Source organism: Biomphalaria glabrata, chromosome 9 (assembly GCF_947242115.1).
Source record: "Biomphalaria glabrata chromosome 9, xgBioGlab47.1, whole genome shotgun sequence".
Classification (NCBI taxonomy): domain Eukaryota; kingdom Metazoa; phylum Mollusca; class Gastropoda; family Planorbidae; genus Biomphalaria; species Biomphalaria glabrata.
Window position 1 is genome coordinate 32152536 of NC_074719.1, and position 24868 is coordinate 32177403.

General features: G+C 33.4%; 1 protein-coding gene and 1 long non-coding RNA gene across 7 annotated transcripts in view; both read right to left on the reverse strand.

Annotated features, from left to right (window-relative positions):
• Positions 1–19772, reverse strand: part of LOC106057899 (signal transducer and activator of transcription 5B-like) — a 47361-nt gene extending 27589 nt beyond the window's left edge. The window contains exons 1-11 of one of the 5 annotated variants that reach the window (XM_056040955.1): positions 19621–19731; positions 17715–17819; positions 15658–15832; positions 14442–14619; positions 14236–14322; positions 11861–11929; positions 9306–9404; positions 6517–6550; positions 6332–6345; positions 1494–1651; positions 20–166 (exon numbers count right to left, since the gene is read on the reverse strand). In XM_056040955.1, the coding sequence (XP_055896930.1) occupies positions 20–166; positions 1494–1651; positions 6332–6345; positions 6517–6550; positions 9306–9404; positions 11861–11929; positions 14236–14322; positions 14442–14619; positions 15658–15803 (932 nt within the window). In that variant the 5' untranslated portion in view covers positions 15804–15832; positions 17715–17819; positions 19621–19731. Of the gene's footprint in view, positions 1–19; positions 167–1493; positions 1652–6331; positions 6346–6516; positions 6551–9305; positions 9405–11860; positions 11930–14235; positions 14323–14441; positions 14620–15657; positions 15833–17714; positions 17820–19535 lie in introns of all 5 variants that reach the window. The other 4 variants (XM_056040953.1, XM_056040952.1, XM_056040956.1 and 1 more) reach the window with 4 other exon arrangements.
• Positions 19773–20992: 1220 nt separating this feature from the next.
• Positions 20993–24636, reverse strand: LOC129928141 (uncharacterized). 2 transcript variants are annotated; one of them, XR_008779754.1, is made up of 5 exons: positions 24523–24636; positions 23326–23468; positions 22812–22911; positions 22359–22471; positions 20993–21690 (listed from the first exon to the last, which is right to left on the reverse strand). It is a non-coding gene; the product is annotated as an uncharacterized LOC129928141 (long non-coding RNA). The 2 variants fall into 2 exon arrangements; XR_008779755.1 differs by lacking the exon at positions 24523–24636 and adding an exon at positions 24150–24494.
• Between the last annotated feature and the right edge of the window lie 232 nt (positions 24637–24868).

A 24868-nucleotide genomic window follows, 5' to 3' on the forward strand; every position in this document is an offset into this window, starting at 1 on the left:
TTAAATTTTTGTTACTCACCATTGAAAAAGAGCCCGTAAAATTGTATTTAATCTTTGCTGAATGGAAGCTGTTTCTAATATTTTCTTAAGCCGAAAACTGTGCAGAGCCTTTCCTGGTTCAAACCAATTCAGAACATCACTAAGTAGTGCACTAAAGTCATTGAAACTTGAAACAAAAATATTCATGCATGTTATACAGTACAAGAAAAAATAGAACAATAAAATGTGTTAATGAGCTCTTCATTAATAGAGATCTTTTTGGTGGGGTGAATAGCACAAAACTTTATTTTTAGATTTCTTGTTTCTTTTTAAGTATTATTTCCAAACCCTTGTTTGGAAGCAGTCTACCATACATGTAACTAAGACTGCCAAACACTTGGGAAAGAACCACTACTGACCAGCATCACTTAACTCAATTTTGTCTTAAATGAGTGTTAGCCTACATAAGACAATGAAATGATGAATTTCTAACACAAATGATCTCAAATAGTTAAAGTTGTCTAATACACTTAATATATATAACACTATAACACAGGAGTACTACAAGGGCTGTAACATAGCCAGTATGATATGATAATTTTATACAATAATGATAGTCCTAAAGAAAGCTCTCCCTACCATGATCTCTGAGCACTCAAACATGAATAATTACAAAAACAAAATAAATAAGGATAATTGTAAGGATAATTTTTTTTAATGTTTAATGTGAAAAGTTAGGAAAAGATAACTTTGGTATCTGAGGGAGAACGACTTTTAAGTATGTCTGTAGATGATTTATTACATTTCACTTCAAACACAAATTATCTAATATATAAAGCAGGATGTGAGGCCTATGTATGTATGTATGTATATATGTATGTCCCCATATAGAAATCAAAACTGTTTGACAGATCTTGATAAAACTTGGCAGAAATGTTCCTTGGATACTAACTTAGACCGTAGTGTATGTATTGTAGCCCTAAAACAAACTTAAGACCCTCAAAAAAAAAAGTTATAACTTCATCGATCTAGGCCATGTTTACATGAGAAAAGATAGAAAGGATCTAGATCTAGATCTAATTTTAAGAACTACACTTTGCGCAGATAGTTTTTTACTTTGACACATGAAAATACAAAATATAGTCCATTGATTTCATTATTTAATAAAATTAACCTTCAAATTCTTTGTAGTCTTAAGTCTTTGTTTTCTTTATGTTCATACTAGACATATATTACCCGCGGCCCTCTGGTTTTGTGTTTGCATATAACTGTTGATGAGTCACTAAGAGTTGTTTGTAAACAATTAAACGACTCACTACCTCATTGTCTCATTATGTCATTGTCTCACTACCCCATTGTCTCATTATCTCACTACCTTATTGTCTCATTACCTCACTGTCTCACTACCTCATTGTCACTATCTCATTACCTCATTATGTCCTTGTCTCATTACCCCATTGTCTCATTATCTCACTACCTCATTGTCTCATGAAATTTTTTATTCAAGTAGTTACCTTTTCTCAACCTTGGACAATTTGCTGAACTTCTCCACTTCAACACTTGCTCGAGCCTCTGACTTTCTCCACTCATCAACTTTAGTTTTCAGTTGAGGCAGATAATCATTCATGGCCGAAATCAGTAACTCAAAGTAGCCCAAAATTTGAATCTGGGTCTAAAAATAATATTTCAGTAATTTTACATTGAAAATGTGTGGATAATAAAAGTGTATATGTGTAAATGATTTTAGTGATTTAAGAAACTAACCAGGTTTCCTGAAATGATGTAAGTGATTTAAGAAACTAACCAGGTTTCCTGAAATGATGTAAGTGATTTAAGAAACTAACCAGGTTTCCTGAAATGATGTAAGTGATTTAAGAAACTAACCAGGTTTCCTGAAATGATGTAAGTGATTTAAGAAACTAACCAGGATTCCTGAAATGATTTAAGAAACTAACCAGGATTCCTGAAATGATTAAGTGAGTTAAGAGAGTAACCAGGATTCCTGAAATGATTTAAGAAAGTTACCAAGATTCCAGAAATGATGTGATTTAAGAAAGTAACCAGGTTTCCTGAAATGATGTAAGTGATTTAAGAAAAGTAACCAGGATTTAGATTTTTATGTAACAACTGAAATACATGTTATTTTTTGCAAATAATAATCCATAGAAATCATTAGCATCCCAAACACACTTACTAAGTAGTTCATTTAAAGGTAAAAAAAAAAAAAGTCAAAGTTGTAATACGTTTTGCATCCTTAAAAAGAAATTTGCAACTTGTCCAAGTTAGGCTTAACAAATTCTATAAAGATGTTTAATCTAATATTTGCCAATTAAACATAATTCATAAAATCTGCTGGAAAAGAAATAAACTAAATGATTTAAACTCCCTTTTTTCTGTGTTCTTAAACATAAAAGATAATAATAATTATTCAAGAATTCAGTACCCCCTCCCACCACCCTTGCTGTTTGCAGAAGCAACCTTTCCCTCATGCAAATCCCAAAAGTCAGCAAATATTTCAAGTGCAGTTTTAAAACATCTATGTATGATAATATATATACTAAAATATGTTTCCCAAACACATTCTAAAGACATTCTTACTCATTAAAAAAGTTATAATGGCCTCCTTTAGTCATAGAACGACTATGGTTCATCTCGCACACTTTTTCATGTGGCTAAGGAGCCCTATTTTGGAAACCCGTCCACAAATATTGTAGGTTAAGATGGCTTTCGATTCAATGGTAGAGGAGCTGGCCATCTTTCGAATTGTACGATTTTCTTCGAGAGCTGAGGCCCATGCTTTTTCGCTGTCTATAGCTTTCTTGGTCACTGCCTTTCTCCATCTGGTGCGGTCTAGAGCTATGCCTTCCCAATGGTCAGTATTGATGTTCACTGATTTGAGGTCCCGTTTAATTACATCTATGTAACGGAGGTGGGGGGGACCATTTTTTCTTCAGCCAGTCACGAGTTGTCCGTACAGGATGACTTTCGGGATGCGATTGTCTTCCATCCGGCGAACATGTCCAAGCCAGTGCAAGCGGCGTTGTCTTAGGCTGTAAAGATGCTGGGAATACCTGATCACGCAAGGATCTCAGTATTACACACTCTTTCTTTCCATGTGATTTTTAAGATCCTACGGAGACATCGCAAATGGAATGAGTTTAGTTTTCTCTCTTGCTTTGTGTAGGTGCTGCATGATTCACTGCCATACAGTAACATACTCATAACACATGCCTTGTAGACTTCCATTTTGGTCATTGTAGTTAGCTTCTGGTTTTCCCAAACTCTTGACCTGAGTCTAGCAAAGGTTGAGGCAGCCTTCCCTATGCGTTTTTTAATCTCCTCTTCTAGAGACAGGTCATCTTGAATTGTGGATCCCAGATAGCAGATTTCATTTACGGCATCCAGCTTGTTATCGTCTATGAGGATCGAGGGTGGCGCTGTAGCAGGTGGTCCCATAACATTTGTTGTCTTCGTACTAATAGTCAAGCCATATTCTTTTATAGGCCTGAGAGAAGCGGAACATTAGTGACTGAAGTTCCTCTTGTGAGTGTGCCACTAGCGCTGCATCATCTGCGAATAGCATATCTCTTATGAGGGTGGTTCTGATTTTAGTTTTGGCCCTCAGTCTGTCAATATTTAGGAGTTTGCCAACAAATCTGGAATGGAGATAGATGCCTTTGGTGGATTTATCAAACGCTTTGTGGATTAGCAGTGAATATAGTATTCTAAAGAGGGTTGGGGCCAGGACACATCCTTGTTTAACTCTGCTGTTCATACAGAAACTTTCGGAGCAGGCACCGTTGAACTGCACTGTACCCATCATATTTTGGTGGAAGGAGACAATTACATTTAGTAGCTTTGGTGGACAGCCTATTATCTGTAAAAATTTTTAAAAGACCATCTCTGCTGACTAGATCGAAGGCCTTTATCAGATCAATGAACGCAATATACTATGGCATCCTTTGTTCTCTGCACTTTTCCTGAAGTTGGCGGATGGAGAAAATCATGTCAATTGTGGATCTTCCTGAGCATACATTGTGATTCTGGATAGACCTGATCAGCGAGTTTTTGTATCACTCGAGCAAAGACTTTGCCTACAATACTTAAGAGGGAGATTCCCCTGTAATTGTAGCAGTCGCTTCTGTCACCTTTGTTCTTATACAGTGTAACGATTTTAGCATCCCGAAAGCAGTTCATGTAGAGGTTGGATTAGTGTAGTTTTGCATTGTTTTAGAAGATCTGGGGAGATACCATCGCATCTGGGTGCTTTGCCGGCAGCCATGTTGTCTATGGCTTTGTTAAACTCTAACAGGGTGGGTATTTCATCTAGCTCGTTCATTGTGGGTAATTGTTTGATAATAATGATAATAATAGTAATTTTATTTATAAAGCGCTGTTAACAAACAAAATGTAGGCTCAAGGCACTGTAATAACATTACAAACACAAACACGACAGCTAAAATGATTAATCTAAAAAATGTTTTAAACAGATAGGTCTTAATGTTCTTCTTAAAAGTGGTGTAGCATGTTGTCTGTTTGAGATCAATGGGGAGTGAGTTCCAAACCTTTGGTCCGTGCACTGAAAAAGCCTGCAGACTGTAGCTTTTGAGGGAGAAATGTGGCACCACTAAAAGTGTTGAGTCCATTGAGCGCAGGGCTATCTGGGGGACATATGGAGTAATCAGTTCGCTAAGGTACAAGGGCATCTCATTGTTATATATGCACTGATGATAAAGTGTGGCGACCTTGTAATCGATTCTCGCTTTCACAGGAAGCCAATGGAGCATGCGCAAGAGCGTAGTAGCAGAATCTCGTCTTGTTTTTCTAAGGACTATTCGTGCAGCATAGTTCTGAATATGTTGCAGCTTGGCTATTTTGTCATCGGGTATACCTGCTAGAACGGCGTTTCAGTAGCCAAGGCGGGAGAGTATGAATGCCACAGCTAGCGTTTTTGTTGACTCTGTTGTTAAATATGGTCGGATCTGGCCTAATCTGCGCAGCTGCAGATAAAGACCCTTGCAGAGCTGACTTATGTGTGGGTCGAAAGATAGTGTTGAGTCGAAGAAAACTCCAAGATTCCGCACTACATGGACATAAGGATAGCCTGAAGGGCTTGTTGTTGCGTAGAGTTCAGAGTAATGTTCAACCCATCTGTGCATTTGTTGGCACTTGTCTGTGATAATTTCCCCTGTGGTTGATAATGTAGGATGATGCATACTGGTATGTGACATTTTGGTGCAGGCAATGTTGGTTTCAGAAGTTTTGACAAACTTATTCTAATATAATCTAATTGTCCCACAGAAAAACAACTTTGAATAATTCTATTTCATGAATGCATATTGCTGACTATAGATGGCAGCATAGTCATGTGGTATGTGCTCAGGACTGACATCTTGATGGTTCCTGGTTCAAACTCTTCCTGACACCATTTCTCGCTATCCTATGGAGGTCATGCAGAATATGTAAAACACACTAACTATGAAAGGTCAGATTCCTACATAAGACCATGATATTGACATGCTTCCCACCCCCCTCTCTTTCCAAAAATTAAAAGCGAGGTGTGTAAAACGCACAGGATGACATTTATCAGTTGGAGATATCATAAATTAAATAAACCATTTTTGTGTGAAAGAAAAATTTTATCAATGTTTTATTTTGTTTTTTAGACAATATTAAGACCCACACACACAAACATAATGTTAATGACTTAACGATAATTAGACAACTCTAAAGTACAAGAAAATAACAACTGTTCTTTACATAAAAAAAGGATGTTTAAACATTAGTACATTCACTAAACATAGATAGGAATCATTCTTTAATAAATACATTATAAAATAAGCATATATACTGTGTCTATCATTTTTAATGATAAACAAACCAGGAGAATTACAGTGTAGTATTTTCATTTCATCTGAATTGGTTATTTTTCTTAACCATTGTATGGAAAATGGTTATTGGCAGCTGGCTCCATTGTTTTTTAGTGACCAAAAGAGTTCTGTATGTTGAAATGATGAGTGCATTCTATTGGAGAAGTGTAGTGAATGAACTATACAAGTGTCCCATGATTAACTTTCTCTTGCAGTTCCTTTACTGCTCACAAGAGTTCAACCAACTGTTCTAGAGTCAGACCACATCCATTTATACTGTATCATCTCTAGTTTCTAATTTTTTAATTTATATTTACTGTTATTTTATAGCTATATACCAGTTAAGGCAAATTTGTTTTTTTCTTCTAAATAATTGCCTAAGAAATTCAAGAAATAGCAGCAAAAAATCTCTGAGACAATGTCCTTAAGTATGCTGAACTGTAAATGGGTGACGGTATATTGTTAAAAAAAAATGTATTTACCTCTTCTTGACTAGCTGAAAAAAGAAAATAAAGACATTTTAGTACAATTATAACAATTTAATGTCATCAAATCATGAAATTTCAACATCTCAGCTCTTAAAATAACATCAATAAATGACATGCACATACAAATGAACCAATCTTCTTGTATGTTTCTAGAAAGCAGCAGACAAACTGTCACTCACCTCTACTTTCCTCTCCAATGGACTCCTTTAAAATCTGTACAAAAAAAAAAAGAAACTAGATTTAAAAAAATAAGATTATTTGAATGATCTGAAGAAACTGTGTTTATTATAGTGTTATTTTTCCCAGACACAAACACTGAACAAAAAACATAATGCAATAACATGGATTTATATCTATATATAAAATATACAATATCAAAATGCAAAATGCATCTTCTTTTCTGAAAAAAATATTTCTAATTGTAAGACATGAAGATAAGCATCCAACCCCTTGGTATCAAAGGAAGATGAGAAATGGTTTGCATATAAAGTGTTAAAATTCTCTTCCAGACAGAGAAGAACCTATCACTTTGTCAGCACCTAATTTAACTATGGGTGATGATGGGCCTTTAGGATTTTAAAAGATGTAGTTAAGCAACTTTCATAAAGTTTCATTGAGCTGCTTAATTAATTAGGTTACAAGAACACAAAAGAAAGTCCCATAATGTCATCAGATCAAATGTTCATACACATTTTACTTTTTATTGTTACTTCTTTTGTTACCATGTTGTTGATTGTTAATTAACTTTTCATATTTCTAATAATTTGTAGATGTCAATAATATTTTTTTCTATACTGAGAATTCCACTTTCTTCCCCTGTAAAAGAAGGCTAATATTTGTCTACATCAATGGAATGTATTGATGTCTAACTAAACCGTGCACTCAGCCAAGAGGGAAAAATGTCCAAAATGTTGGGCAAACAAAACAACAACAAACTATTAAAGAAAACCTTTAGTTTGAAGAAATCTGTTTAGTAAGACTTGAATGTCATGTGATTTAAAACAAAAAGTTTATTTCAATATATAAGGAAAATTCAACAGGATGTCAATGAGTCTTCATTCAGGACTGTTAGTTGATTGGTCTAAGATTTTACTATGTTGTGACATAATGGGGAAATAACTATTTTTGATTACTTGTATAGTTAGGAGTGATTCCCCTTATGTAGTTTATAAAAGGCCTTGCAAACTGTGCTTAGTTGCCACTTGCTCCTGAGTTACCAGCTTGACCACTTGACCTGTGTTGTGTATAGTATTTTTTCTGTTAGTGGTCGTGTGTCATGGGGTACTCTGAGAAGTGTGCCCTGCTCTGGAGATCTTTGGGCTAAGTATATCTTTAGTATTATTGTATTTTATATAATGTATTTATTTGTAGATATAGCCTCAAATGATTTCCAGGCAGTATATTTTTACCCTGATGTTCTGCATCCTGGGGTACTCCCAATCGTGACATATTTTTGTAACCTTTTTCTGAGGGATTCAACCTGTATTGAATCATCAGAGGGGTTTACATATTTTTTATAGCCTTGTCTCTGAGGGATTCAACCTGTATTGAATCATCAGATGGGCTTTACCAAACAGATGTCTATAGGTGGGATTCTATGAAGCTTGTATTGGCTCATAGGTTTTCTTGAAGCCTATAGTTCATCATGACCATTTTGTTTGTTTTTTGGCTAAAAGTGGCTAGTGTCAGCCTGAAGCCTGTAACCCTAGAGTAGCCAAAAGTGGTCGTGTTTCGACCTGAAGCATGTGATCTTTAGTTGGCTGTGTAAGCCTAAAGTTAGTAACCCTAGAGTAGCCAAAAGTGGTTGTGTTTCGACCTGAGGCCTGTGACCTTCAGTTGGCTGTGTAAGCCGGAAGTTTGTAACCCAGTGGTCAAACGTGGTCATGTGTTGACCTGAGGCCTGTGACCTTTATTTTACTCTTGTAAATGTGTATTCTCCAGAATGTGACGATAATGTAACATATGACTAGGGCTGTGTGCCATACTATTTTTGAGTATCTTTTGTTTACTTTTTGTTGTGTCGGCCTGTGAGTGGATGGCCCTTTATTTACACATTTATTTTACTCATGTAAATAAACTTTGTATATATGTTTATCTGCAACTTTGTAAAGTCTTTTGTTGCATACATTAGTTGAATTGTATACCTGGAGGTTATACCTAATAACCTAGGCAGTGCAAGAAGGGACCAGTACACCTCTGGACGAACGTGCCAGCACACTTTTAACACTGATCTGTTGATCTAAAGTACCTAAGTCTAGCAATAATTCTAATAGAATATTTTTAGCTATACCCACTACTAGGTAATGTGAACTGTTCATATTGGTTCATGAATCCTCTTTAGGTTACATTCAATCTACACTATAAATCTATCCTGATTTCTACTATTTTCATAAAGATTTAAGTTATCACTGTTTTTCCGTGCTGCCTATAGACGCTCAGTAAACACAACTCTACTCGAGTTGGCCGTTGAACCTCGAGCCCCCTTCATAAGTAGCCAATCAATCAAGCCAAGTTCAAGCGTACTTAGCCTCTCGACCATGCTTCCCAATATCAAATACTGTACTAACAGATAAGAGCCAACAAAAAAACACTGTATTGTAGTCTGTAACTTAAATAGCTTGTGTGTTGCTATCTAATTGAGAAACAACATTAAAAAACAAAAAAACTCTTGCATCAACTCTCAAACTGAATACTACAGTTGAATATTGAGACCATCAATTAAATACATCATTATATGAAGGGCAAGAATGATAACAGTAGCAAGAATAAAAGAATGGCCTGCATAATAAAAAAGAACTGATAAATAAAGAGGACATATTAGAACTAGATAAGAACTACAAAAGCAAGTAATGGTATACCAAGGACAAAAAAAGGGAGGTGACAAGGGCTGGACTAATAAAGTAATGAAGACTATAACCTCAATTGTCATCCTAAGTGAAGAAAACAAAAGCAGTCAGTCCCTACTTACATCTATCAGATCTCTAATGGAAGCTGTGTCATCTGAGAGTATCTCTGCTTCTTGTTCCCTTTGAGGAGTGTTGCTTCCATGCTCTTCCATTTCAGTATCCTAAACAAAACATATATTTGTATTAACAATGTCATGCAAAAGTAATGCAAAGGCCTGATTCCCATGTTGTTCAACAGTTATTAGGCTTGCAACTTTAAGGACAAAAATCTGGAGAATTATCTCTAAGTGATGATTTCACTAAAATCTTCATCAAATCAAAACTATTCAAATTATTCCTTAATTCATTTTTACATTTTGTTAAAGACAAATGGACACTAAAAATGTCACACAACAAAATATAAATAAAAAAAGAATTAGATAGCAATGAAGCTGAAGCAGATTGAGTTTAGGTTCGTTTACTATTACTTGGTTATGAAAACTACCAAATGGCAACTTTATATTTCAACTATTTAGGGAAAGAAAAACACATTTTAGCTTTCAAATATCTAACCCCCTTTTAAATTAGAGAAATGCAAATAAGTTGAAAAGTTGACAATGTAAATAAGATGTGCATGTGTGCAAAGCAAGTCAAAGCAGATAAAATACTTGTCAAATGGACTGTCAAAGAATTACAAAAGTTTCAGAATTTCATTTTCATCTATGTTCTATTTAACAATCATTTCAAAATATGTCGAAATTAAGCCTATAATAAAATATTTTTACATAGATAAAATAATCCTCTAAAAGTTCTGAGGTCTGTGTTCATTGTAAGCAAAATGAAAGAAACTCTCAAACAAAAGAATTGTTTGAATATGCTAGCAAAGTAACCAGTGCTTGAAGCTTCTTGTGAGACAAATTAAAAAGAACCTTCAATAATCAAACGTGGAATCAAAGACCATCTTTTTTTTTTTTTTGTATTCTAAGGCACAGAAACAAGCAACTATTGCAAATAGATTTTTAAAACAAGCACTCGCAAACAAACAAAAACTTACTTGATGTGAGAGTTCTGTGTTTGGGATCTCATTAAAGGAGGGAATGGAACACAAGACCACTAAAACTTAGGACCTGAGTACACTGTAGTTTTATGTAAACTTTGCTATACAAATAATAAGAATTGGGAAACAACCGAAGGAAAAAGAAAATCTTTAATAAAAAAGTCAAGTTTTTCTTTCCTGCACACAAAATTTTCTATCTTTCTTAAGATATCTCTGTTAATTAGCTCCACTCTTTCTAATTAGTTCAAACAAATATGGGCATTCTAAAACTTGAGGTATGAGAGTAGGCCTGCCCATTGGTCTAATGCTGAATGGCCTGCCCATTGGTCTAATGCTGAATGGCCTGCCCATTGGTCTAATGATGAATGGCCATCCCATTGGTCTAATGCTGAATGGGACTAAATGGGAAAGAAAAAGCTAAGATAATTAAAAGCTAAGATAATTAAAAGATTGGCAAGAGACAAAGAAGAGTGTGTATGTGTGTGTTCCTGCTGGTAACACAAAGGATAGATGATGAATAAAGAAAACAAAAGAATATAGAAACAAATTTCAATGCAGGACAAATTGAAAATTCGGATGTAAAATAGACTTGTAACCAACCCATGTATTAATGTATATGATATTGCTTGATTTAATCTACACTTGTAACCAAGTAACCAAACCATGTATTTATGTATATGATATTGCTTGATTTAATCTACACTTGTAACCAAACCATGTATTCAAATTTCATGTATATGACATTGCTTGATTTAATACTACTGACATACAGATCTTGAGTGAAAGAGAGATTAAATGATTGCAGTTCAAAAGTTTACAGAATAGAAAGAGATGTGTAGAAACTAAATGAATGAGTTGATTTCACTCTCTAAGTATTTGACTTTATACAGTGTCCTTTTCAAACTTCCAAATCCAATAGTTGATGTCTGTTATTTTAAATGTTTGTACATTCAAGTCTTTGTCTGGTCAGCTTTTTTCTTCTCAGTCTGTCTGTATTTAATATACAAGTAATAATTTAGAAGGAAGTTTATAAATCAGTCAAAAGAAAAGTTAAAATATTGAGATAATTAAGTAATGATATACTTAGAGATATTCAATCAAGGAAGCTGAATGCTAGGTGGTAACAAATGAACTCAAATGATGGCATAGAAAAAGAGAAATGAAGTTTATGATGGTGTGGTGAAACATTATTATGTTAAAGCCTTTTTCAATAACTGTTTGGCATTCCATCTTTTATTTTTCTTTTCACCTTAAAATTCAATGTGGATTTCAAGTTTGAATTTCATATTGTTATTGAGATGGTTATGGACCAAAACACATCTCCCAGAACTAAGCATCTAAGTCTACCACCATTCCTTGCCATCCATAGAGAATGTTTCCACATCAAATATTGTTGTGTTCCATCTGAGAAAGTAAAACTGGATCTATTTTAGAATTCCATGCTATCAGTTGGGTTCATTTGACAGTATGCAGACATAAGCAAGCATGTGATTGTTCACAAATAGAGAGATTAATAAAGCTGTTGTTTTTTCAATTGTATCAATCATAAGCTGAATTAAAAGGTGTCAATGACTGACTTACAACAATAACATTCATTGTTGGCTCAATAGTTCTTATCTGTAGCAAATCAGTTAAGGTCTCATCTTCATACTGTAATTATAAATCAAACTTAACACTATGAAATGTTTAGAGCTAATTGAGCAGGAGTATATAGGTAAGTTCATTGATTGTCGACTTTTCTTAGCTTGTTAATTCGTATTATTTAACCCTATAAATAATATATACATTTATTAGAATAGAAAGGTCCAATGCTTTTCGTGTATTTTATGCTTGTAATAAACATTATTTTTCTGAAATATCTAGGTTATTTAACAGCTGCCATAGTTACATTAACACCTCAAGTTGAACCCTTATGTCAAATTTTCAGAATCTTCCTAAATTCAGGAACAAGAAACTTAATGACTGACTTGGTGCATCCCAAAATAAAAGCTAAATAACTTAACTGCTTTGAACCAGTAACCAGGTAACAACAGAATTGCAAACCAAAAGCAACATAACAAAGTCATAATATACTCATTTAGAAACTAGTATAACTTTGGAAGAAAATAAAAGAATTAAAAAGAAAATCTTAAAAAGTTCTGTATTTTTCAAGTAAAACAGAGACTATTATATAAAAGAATTAACTAAAGCCTCAAGAAAAGAAAAAAAAAAATTTCCATAACAAAAAAATCCTTTAGTTAGGTGTTTCATAGCTTTTGTTGAACAATGCAGTTCACGGGATAATATGAAAAACTACTTATTAATTGTTGTTATAAATTAATTTCCACTTTTCTGCATATTAAATAGATTTTTTCTCCTTAATTAAAAAGTAAAAAATTTTTTTTAATGTAGTAGTTAAGTTAGTAAGACAGAACTTGACAAAAATCTAAAACTGTTTGCATAAATGTTTTAAAAATATGATAAATAGTCATTTCCCTTACTAAATAGCCTTCTGTGTTTGTTACTATTAATAGTGAATAGTTGTAAAAAAAAAAAGGTGTATTTTTCTGAAATAGTTGATTTAAAGAATTAGCCTTCTGATTAAATATAAGTAATATAAGTAATAATATTAATAAGACAATGAAAGTTAGTACAATCTAACCATATACTATACAATTGTAATCAACTATTAATAGATTTGAAAAACCAATGAAATGAAAAACTAACTTGAAAACAATTCAAATCAAATAAACTAAATCAATGATTTTAATGTGAACCAGTACAAAATATTTTCCATGTAATTTCTCATAGTTTGTACACCTTTTCTACTAAATACCAAATGCATGGAAAAAAAAAGGGTTGTGTCTCAGATTAATTTAATTATAATTAGTACATTGCGATCATTTGTTTTTCCAACATTCAAAAGTATTTTTTTTTGTATGACCTTTTAAATAAAACTCTATCACAAAGATATGAGAAAAGCAGTGGTGCACAGACAAAACAAAACTGTTACTTTGTAAGTGCTGAATAGAAAAAATACAAATAAAAGGATGACTAGCTTCACATGATTCAGTACAATAATAGTATAATAATTATTGAAAATATTTTTCTACTGGAATGTTACACAAGACTGGCTCTATTTCTGACATGACTTTGTCTTCAGTGAGTATATCATTTTGAGTTCAGCGAGTTTTTTGTTCGTTTTGTAAAATGTTTTACGTTTCAGATGTTCCTTCAGAGTTGAAGATAATTTACTTCCTAGTCCAAACCTCCCGCATATAACATTGGATGCCTACAGGCAGGATATGAACCCAGGACCATCAAAAAGAATGACAGTCAAGAATGCAAACCACACGACCAGGCAGACACCCTTGACAAGGCAGGCAAAGTATATCACTTTGTGTTCAGGGACTATATCATTTGGAATTCAGGGAGTGTGTGACTTTGCAGGGAGTATATGACTTTTGTGTTCAGTGAATATACGACATTGTGTTCAGAGAGTGTGTGACTTTGCAGGGAGTAAATGACTTTGTGTTCAGTGATTATATGACTTTGTGTTCAGGGAGTATATCATTTTGAATTCAGGGAGTATATGACTTTGTGTTCAGGGAGTCTACAGGATTTAATGATTTGTATACATTTGTGTATTTTATTTTTTCAATAAAATGCTGAACTTGGTTTTTCATGAATATGTGGACGCTATTTTACCAAGCTATTGATATAAATGAATGCACAAATAACAAAATTAACTAAATTTCAACCAAAACAACTCTTTAAAAAAATGCACCACACACACACACATGAGGCAAAAAAAAGAATAGTGTCCTTTTATTGTTAAAAAAAACTATGTCCTTACCCCAACTGTCACTTAGCAACCCCACACACATAAGCAATTTGAAAAAAGAATAAAGTCTCCACTTATTGTTAAAAAAACTTTGTCCTTACCCCAACTGTCACTTGACATCATGCACGCTTACCTCATAGTTGGCAATTAACTCCTCTTCTTTTCGTATGCATTCAGCCATAGCAATGACAAAACTAACAGGATCGGAACCATAGTTGTTCTGAGAAATCACAACACAGATCTCAATGACTGATTTAAAATTCTGCCTAATATTCGTAACTAGCTGCTAAATATTTCAAACATTTTTCAACGAGGACTAAAAACTTTTAAGTCACATACTAGAATAGAATTAAGATCAGTCTTCATCAACATCAAGTTGTCTGTACCAACATCTTTATGACACAGTTTTCCAATGTCTAAGTACTTTACAATTTCTGCCCGAATTGTATTGAATGCAGTGGTAGCTTCTATGTATGCATTAGGGTGATTTCTTTCACAGCCATTTTTTATGTCTTCCCTGAAACAAACATGTTTATCTATTACTGCATGTATAAAAAAGTAAAATTCCTCTTTCAGACCTTGAGAGGTATGGGGGGGGGGGGGGGGGGGTTTCTGTGGCCCACTGTTAATGAGGGTGGCCAGCACAACGACTAAAGGCCTTTACTTTTCCCCGACTAATAACAGGTACCCATTAGAACTGGGTGGACTCAGAGGCATCCAAAGATCCTGAATTTAAAATCCCAGTCTTCACCGAGATTCGAGCCCAGGATCCCTTGTTCAGAAGCCAAATGCTTTACCGCTAAGCCAAAGTGCTTCCTTATCAATTACAAAGCAAAGATTATATTGATAGATTGAATATATGTATTTGATCCCAGGTAGTCAAGAAACCTTCTCTCAATTCAAAGATATTAGCAAGTAAAACATCTTGCAATTTCAGTGAGATTTAATCATGGATCTTCTCCCTTCGTGCACACTATTTCATACTGCAGTTTACTGCTATATATATATTTCCAAAAAATGAATGTCTAATATGTTGTTTGTCCACCCCTTTCAAATAGCATCTATTTACATCTGTATAAAACATGTAAAAGCAATTAGTTTTCCCTGTACATGTCTCAACTTTTGGATTTAGCAAATCTTCCAATTGGTGAATATGACCAAGTCACTCAAGTGTCAATGTATGAGAAAGGTGAATATTTTGGAGTTTGAGTTTTGAGTTAAGGCACATCAGCACAATTTAGGCCATTTCGTGCTCGTAATCCTATTAGGATCACTCTCCCTTTACATAACAAGGGCTAAATTCTATACAGTTAAATCATTAAAAACAAGGTCTATTCACAGTTAAAATAGTAAAGGTAGTAAAAATTTAATAATTTGGTAAAAATCTTATGTAAATATTATAAGTTCACAATTCATAAATCAGATCTTCGTAGACAACAGTGATGCTCACTCTTACCATGTGACTTTCAGAATAGAGTGAATGGGGGCAATGCCAATAAATTATTCATATCTTAAAACAAAGGATTAAACACAATCTTTTTCTTAAAATGTTTACCAGTTAATGTCTTCTATCAGATGTGACATCCTGCTCCGAAAAAAAAATGGAATCTTTTTATAGAGTGTCTGTGTTCCTTCATAATTCAGCAATGTCAGCGTCTTGATCAGTTCTTTTTCTTTTTTAATTTTTGTGTCCGTTTCCATGACAATGTCTGTACTTATATCAAACACATCTGCCAAATAAATCTCAACATTTTAATTCTTAATTTTTGGTTCAAGGATGTCAGTCATATATGAAGTACTAAGACCATTCTAAATATAGCTTTAAAAAAGTCCAGTGATATTTAGTAATTCTGTAATATAAAAGTAAATAATGTACCCCTTTCAGACCTTATGATCTATGGGGCAGATGATGTAAAGTCAGCAGTTTCTGTGACCTATGGTTAATGAGGGAGTAATGTGGTCAGCAAAACAACAAACTTTCCCCAACTAATGTCAAGCACCCATCAGAACTGGTTGGAATCAGGGGCGCCCTAACAATCCCGAAATTGAAAATGCCAGTCTTCAGCAGAATTCAAATTTTATACCCCTCAGTTCCTAAGTTGTATGATTAACACAAACAACATCTTCATTTTAAGATTGTTGTATGCATGCCACATACATACATAGTTTTTTTAAACAAAGGGGCACACGTTTCAAAGAATACAAATAACTGTTGCATCTAAAAACATAATTTAAACATATTTTGCACAATGAGACTTATAGTAATTAGTGAGAGGTATCACTATACACTAGTATATAAATGATGTAGTAATATATATGAGAAATATAATATTATCTGAGAGATATAAAAGTATAATGAAAGATACTGTAATAACTTTGCTAGTATTAGAAAGATTGTTTGGTAGTGTATACATATATATATCGAGGCATTACACTTCTGTCAGTAGCAGGAAATATCTTTGCATGAGTCGTGTTCAATGGACTATTCCACTCTGAGAGTCAATGTGACTTCAGAGCCTGAAATAAGATTTGTTCTGCGACAATTAAAAGAAAATGCAAAGAGCAGAACCTAAAGTAAACCTATACGCTGCCTTTGTGGACCTCAACAAGGCTTTCGACATGGTCAGTTGTGATGGTTTGTGGAGGATATTGGCCAGACTGGGATGTCCACCTACGTTCCTATGCATTCTCAAGCAGTTTCATGTGGGACAAAAAAAAACGGATTAGACACAATGGTGACGTGTCTGATCACTTCCCAATGAAAAATGGCATGAAGCAGGGCTGCGTACTTGCTCTTACTTTATCCCCTATCTTCTTTGGTGCAATGCTGGGTCTAATGAGACAGCAATGGCACGAAGGCATCCACATCAGGTTGGATCTTCAATCTTAGGCGTCTACTATCCCATACAAAACAAAAGAAATGGTCATAACAGAGCTTCTCTATACCGATGACTGCGCCCTGCTAGCTCACAATGAACATGATCTCCAGAACGCGGTCTACGAATTTGCATACCCTGCTGCCTCGGAAAACAGAAGTCATGTTCCAGAAGTCACCCAATAAAACCTACTTAGCTGCAAAGGTCACCGTAAATGGACAGCCCCTTAACGTGGTAGACGACTTCATATATATAGTACAAGTGTAGTATCAAATGACGCCTTGCTTTCAAGGGAAGTTGATAAACGTCTGGCCAGGGCCAGTAGTGCTTTTGGTTGACTTCAGGCGAGAGTTTGGAAGAATAAATTGCTCAGCCTGCTTACAAAAATCAATGTCTACCAAACAGTGGTTCTCTCAACCCTTCTATATGGAGCTGAGACATGGGTGTTATATAGAAAGCAACTAAGACTACTTGAGCTCTTTCACCAAAGATGCTTGGTGCTCCATCATGAACATATGGTGGCAAGACTGCACTACAAACAGAGATGCCCTTGCGAACACCGGTATAGACAGTATAGAATGACTTCTAATAGTCCAACATTAAACATAAAAAAAACATGAACACTCAAGAAAAAAATGTGTTTGATATTGTAGCATTTTCTAAAGTGGTAAACCTTATCGATACCCCCCTATAACCCTGAATAAGTTGAATGGAATGTAAGGGAAGTGTTATATACATGAATGTCCTCCTTTCAATCCTGAATCCAAATAAATATATAGCTAGGTCTTGCTTGGCTAATGCACCATGGGGCTATACATTAGCCTTAGTACTGGAAGCACCCCTATTTATGTGTAAAAAGGTCAAAAAAACATGCTTTCATACCAGTGTACTTTATTGTCTATAAGAAAAATGATTTTGCACAGGAATACAAAAGTGTTAAAAAATAATAAAAAATGGATTGCGCACCATAATATCACAGGATTTCTGTAATAATCATTAAAATAAAGATGCATTAATTAAAATATGGTGAGATATCCGATATGGTATACAAAAGGGGGTGTTTGATGTGGCAGCTTTACTCTAGATTTAAATCTAGACTCTACACCTAGAAGTCTTAATTACTAGACTATAGGCCTATACAATTTCATATTGACTATTTTGTTTATTAATATTTTTATAAATTATAATAGATTTATATATTTCTTTTAAATTAACTACTATTTGTATTCACTGTACATTACCAACAAACAAAATGGTGACGTGCAAATCATATTAAAGTCGCTAACTTACTTTATTGATGTCATTCAAAATATAAAGGTTCTTTTTTTTACATCCCAATTTATTAAAAACACTATTTACATGTATTAAATGAATTCAATTTATTTCTGTCTAATTGTCAGCATTTTGTGAGCATGGGATGCTGATCTACAGGATTAACGTATTCTCTATCTTTCTAGTTTACACTATAATATATAATATACAGGGTGACTATAGATCTTATTTCTTAATTAGTAAAATAAATATGATAATTTCAAAGAAGATCAAATTGTCACATATATAATAATCATGTTTATTTTATGTAATTGTAAATGTAATAGATGCCTAAGGCGGATCTTTAAAATAAGGTGGCAAGATAAGATAACCAATGAGGAAGTGCTACGAAGAGCAGGGTGCCAGGACATCTGCTCTGTTATCAGCAGCAGACACCTTGGCTGGCTTGGCCATGTTCGTAAAATACCAGTAGGTCGACTTCCACAGGACAACCTGTATGGCGATCTAATTAAAAGGCAGGAGAGCCGCTAGTCGCCCACTTTTACATTATACGGATGTATGCAAACGCGACATGAAGCTCTTCAAAATCGACACTAGCAGCTGGGAAGATCCACATGGAGAGAGAGCATAAAGGAAGGGTCACGGATTGCAGAAGTCATACACAACAGAAGCAGAAAGAAGGGTGAAAATGCAACGGCGCCTAGTGATTATATATGCCCAACCTGCGATAGCAGCTGTGTATCAAGGATTGGCCTCTTTAGTCACACAAGAAGTTTCAAAGGGAAAAGATCGTCTTTCGAGACTTAAAATGCCACAGAAATGTAATAGATCTAGATCTAATATATTATTTAATAGATAGAGTCATGATAGACTCTATTATAATATATAATTATTATGTTCTTTCTACATGCCTATTATATGCCTATATTATATCATTTAAATGGCTTTAACAGTAACTAGTCTAGTATAACTAAAACAAGTGACATGAGACTATGACTATACTCTACTTGAGTCTTGACTGTAATTAATTAGAACTATGACTATGAAATAGTGAGTATTAATGAATAGAATCTATCTTAGTATCTAGATCTAGAAGTCATTATTATTAGATCTAGATCTATACAAATAGTAGATATAATTAATAAACTGTAGACACTAGTCTAGTGTAGACCTAGATCTATATATAGTAATTACATTATTTAACTTAAACATTTTGATGATTTTCTAAATTAAAATAAAAAACGGTAGGTATCTCACTATCTGGACATCTAAACTAGATTATTACCTCAAAAACATATATATATATAATTATATACTACCATCTGAAGCCTAGGTCTATCATTCAATATTTTAACTTAATCACACATTACCAAATGATACTTCTAGATCTACTCTAAGTAGTCTAATGATCAAGATCGTAGCTTTATCCTAAGTCTCCTCGACGGGTTTTCCAGAGATCCATAAATCCTCAAAAAAGAACAATAATAATAATCGACTACACTATTTCCTGGAAATTCCGTGAGAAAATAGCAACGGGTTTTGAGGCTTTCCTGGGCAGCTGGGTATTTCTCACAAAAACAAGTGGCTTTCATTGAGAACAAGAATAACATTGTAATTCTTCGGATAGATCTAGAATCTAGACTCCTAGTAAAATATAATCACGAGAAATAAAAGCGGAAATTAAAAGAATAGATCTTTAAAAACCTATGCTTGGAGACGCAGGAAAGTTGACTATATTAGCTTAACTTTTAAGGCAGTTAAGGCCTATATATAATAATAATACTAATATTAGATCTAGTAATATATTATTGATATTGAATCTAGATCTAGATTTTATTTCTAAATATGCCTAATTTAGGAATTACTTATAATATAGGTCTAGTATTATACTAGTACATGATGGGCGTAGCCAGGGGAGAGTTGGGGGTTCAACCCCTCCCCCCCCCCCCCCCCCCCGAAATGAAATACGGACTTTAGTGACTAATTTTTAGCGGCCCCCGAAAGAGGAAAAGACGCTATTAGTTTTGTGCGAAATGTATGTCCGTCCGTCCCGTGAAGATCTCGTAAACTACAAAAGATATTGAAAATCCGACATCACAATATTTTAGACCATTCAAAGTTCCCCTATAAACATGCCCATTACGGCCCAGTATCAGTTTTAATTAGGGTTATCCCCCTTTGCCCTAATTGCAGCCCTAAATAGCCCAAATCGCGCCCTAATGGGCGCGCATACCGTTTGCACATTGGCGTCATTAGGTTCCCATAAGGGACCAATACGGGCTACCCTAATCGTGCCAATATCGGCCCAGAATGGGTAAACCCACTTCCGGATTCATTGGGGATTTCCAGAATCGCGCCCTAATCAAGCCCATACTAGCCCCAATGGTTTAGTAACTGAGATTTTCATTGGGGTTTAATTAGGGATAACCCTTATTGTGCCAATATCGGTCCGATGCTGGCCTGAATGGTTTAGTCAATGAAATATTTATTAGGGTTCAATTAGGGATAACCCTTATTGTGCCATTATCGGTCCAATGCTGGCCCTAATGGTTTAGTAATTGAAATATTAATTAGGGTTCAATTAGGGATAACCCTTATTGTGCCAATATCGGTCCGATGCTGGCCCTAATGGTTTAGTAACTGAAATATTTATTAGGGTTCAATTAGGGATATCCCTTATTGTGCCATTATCGGTCCAATGCTGGCCCTAATGGTTTAGTAATTGAAATATTAATTAGGGTTCATTTAGGGATAACCCTTATTGTGCCATTATCGGTCCAATGCTGGCCCTAATGGTTTAGTAACTGAAATATTTATTAGGGCTCAATTAGGTATTATCATGCAAATACTGTCTCCGATGGTTCAGTCATTAAATTTTATTATGGCTTAATTAGGAATAATCTTTAATGTTTTTCAATACTGTAGTTTAAAACAAATTCATTAGTGATTTTTTGTTTATAATGCCCTTTTTGTTCAAATGCAGCTCAATGGTTTAGTATGAGATTTTTAACTTTTTACATAGGTCTACTTTCACACTGATGATTTAGATCTAGCAATAGAATTATTTGACATAATTGTTTGGAAATTATAATAATTGAATCAGTGCATGATTTCTATATACATCTAGCTATAATGTCAACATATTTATAAAGTAATGGACAAGTTAAATTACATTTTTGGGTTTGAACACTATCAAACAATACAATTTTTGGTAATGTACTATATAAGACTTGCATGCTCTGATCATTTATTCTTAAATCAAACTTACACAATTAACTTTTTTTTTTTTTTTATTCATGGAATAATTAACCAACACAAAAGACAAATATAACAGCACAAACAAGATATCAAGACAGCATTTTCATTCAATTCTTAGCATTCTTTACAAGCTGACTTCAAGACTGGTGGCAATAATTCATATTTTGACTTCCATGCAGCAGCTGGAACAAACAAACAAACAAATAAATATTATAGTCATGTAATAAAACTACCTTCAAGCTGTATTAATAATAAAAAGAATCTAACAATTAAACATCAGAAGACCTTACATTTATCTATGTGGACATACTATTTAACGGTTATATTTCCAGCCCTTGATGATAAACGGTGCTCAAAAATTAGGTTGCTTCTAAAGCCTATTAAGCAACACAAAAATTAATGGTATTTCAAAATTTGGAGTTCAATCTTCTCCTTAAATTAAATGTTATGAATTGGTGTCAGCAAATGTGGCACTGAATGGTATTTGACTATGCTAAAAGTGCAATGGCAGACTAGATCGAGCTAGGCTTCAATTCATTCAATATTATATTTTGTCCAATTTATTTATATTAACTTTATCACAGGCTCTTACTAATACAACTATATTCTGTTGTAATTAGAGTTCTATGGTAATTTTAAAAATAAGTTGGCTGAAAAGTTATTCTAGAATTAAAATAAATAACTATCACAGTGAAACTTAAAAAAAACATAACAAAAAAAAAAACAAAACAACAAGAATATTTCAAAATTAGGATAGCATTTCTTTATTTACATTTAATAAATTCCATCCCATTAACAATTTACTTTCAGATTGCTGATCAGTAATCTAAAAGCAAAATTTAATTCTTACCTTCTTGAGCAGGCTTGCTTTTAAGAAAAGATCAACAGCATCTGTACTGCATGCATAGGTTATTATTAACCTAAAAGATTAATGTCAACTTCCCCTAAAGAAAATGTGGCGATCTGTTAAAAAAAAAAAAATAAATAAATAAATAAAAACATAAAAAATGTTTAAAGAATGCAAAAAAAAAATAATATTACAATAGAGGCAAAACACAAAATGTTTAAGGTAAGGTATACAAGAAGGATTGTTGCTATATAATGACATTAGGTCAAAAACAATTCTATCTCAGTGAAATTACAAAAAGCTGAAGATATTGCTCTCGAACATTGTTTCACAAGATTAACATTTATTTTACATTTTCTTTATTTAATCGATTTGATCTCATTAAAATTTTCATTTGGTTTGGGGGGATAGGGTGTCACTGATCAGTAATCTTAAAGAAAAATTTATTCTTCGTACCTTTTTTAGCAGGCTTCCTCATGAAAAGATATTGAACAGCATCTGTAGTGCATACATAGACAATTCTTATTGTCAGCTGCCCTTAAAGAAAACTGGCATTCTAAAAAAAATAAAAAAATAAAATTACAATAAAGACAAATCCTGAAATGTTTATGGTATGGTGTATAAGAAAAACTGTTGCTATAGCCTAATGATGAGACTCTGTATTTTTTCTTTAACAGTATCGACACAATGAAATTTTAAAAAGCCTAAGCCTTAGCTAAGCCTATAGAATGAATCCTAGATCAAATTGTAGAAAAATGTGTAATATAATAATTAGTATTAAGACCTCTAGATATTCTAGCTAGATCTAAATATAATCTAGATCTATGTCTAGTTTATAGATCTAGAATTTCTAGATCTGTATAGATCTATTTAATTCTATTACATAGAGTTAGAGCCTAGAGTCTTTAAAATTTACAAAAAATAAAATCTAACATATATTGAGTATTGGTGAATAAAGATGTAACGCTACCTGGACCTGGTTATGTGGTATGCACGATGGACTGTTTGGTCGCCTCGTTGGTCTCTGCATGGTCGTCTGGTTCATACCCTGCAACTGCCATCACTTCCCTAAGCTCCTTTGAGGTTTAGACTACCAAGTAGATATCTGCAACTCTGAAGGAACATTTAAAACAAAAACAATGTCAATATAGGGCTATAGTCTATAGCAGCTATAGGGTTAGCCGTTAGTGGCGTTAGTCTATTATATATAGGCCCCTAATATAGATATACTATATATATACATATTTTTCTAGACATATCTCAATATCTGATTTTAAAACCAATATAAACGTTTGATTTTATTTAGATTCTATTTGTATAAATTTAAACATTCTAAACTCTAGACTAGATTTTCAAGATCTGGAGTGTAGGCCTAATATTGTACATTAGTCTCTACAAAGTAAATATCTATATTATAAGATTATAAGTCTATACTATAGGTCTATGACTATAACTAGTTACTAGATCTAGAATTATTTAATCTAAATGACCTATCGCCTAAAGTATGAAAAAATTAAAGATTAGTCTGTATTAACAATATATTAATTAAATATTATTCTATATCTACTAAATTTTCTAATAACAACTAGATTTTAGAATCTAGACTATTCTAGACTATCTTTTATTAGAATTTATTAGATCTAGATTATTCTAGATCTAAGTTTACTAAGTCTTAGTATATCTTATAAGTCTAGGTCAATTTTTTCTAACCTCAAAATATTTGAATTAGAATAGAACTAAAATCTATATATGAGTATGAGTACTATGAGTATAATAATTATTATATTAATATACCAAAGTGTCCAAAGTCCTAAGTCTAAGTATTAGTTTACAGTTTACAGTTACGTGACTAGATAGGCATATAGACTAGATCTAATATTCTGCCCTAAAAGTTAAAAGGTAGTAGATTTAGATTTAAGATCTAGTAAGTCCTTAACTAAATCTAATTCTATGCTGCAGATGCATTAGCCATTTCATGGCAGATTCTAGAATCTAGATTGACTAGATCTAGAATCTATTCTAAATAGTAAATCAGTAAATCTAGTCATAACGCATGAATGTTAATCACTTAAGTTAAGTCTAAGTCGTCTAGATCTAGATTTAATAGGTCTCAAGTCTAGATTAGATATAATATAGACCACTATATATTAATAATATTATATCGTACTAGATCTAGTAGCCTATTACTACTATTAGTAATTAGATCGATATTATAATAAAACTAGTCTAGAGAGATCTATAGAATCTCTAGATCTAGATTCTTAGCATTCTAGGTTATCTAGATATATCTATAAATCTATTCTAAGTCTAGACCTAATCTACTATCTAGATTAGATCTGTTAGTAGTGTTAGAGTAATTACTACTTTTTTTTTTTCTGAAAGCGAAAAATCTAATCTTTAAAATCAGTTATGCAAGAAGTTTTTTTTTAAGAGAAAAAGCTAATTAGTATGCATTATAAGTTAGACCTAAATTGAAACGAATAGTAATCTTGTAAACTTCATTTTTCTGAAAT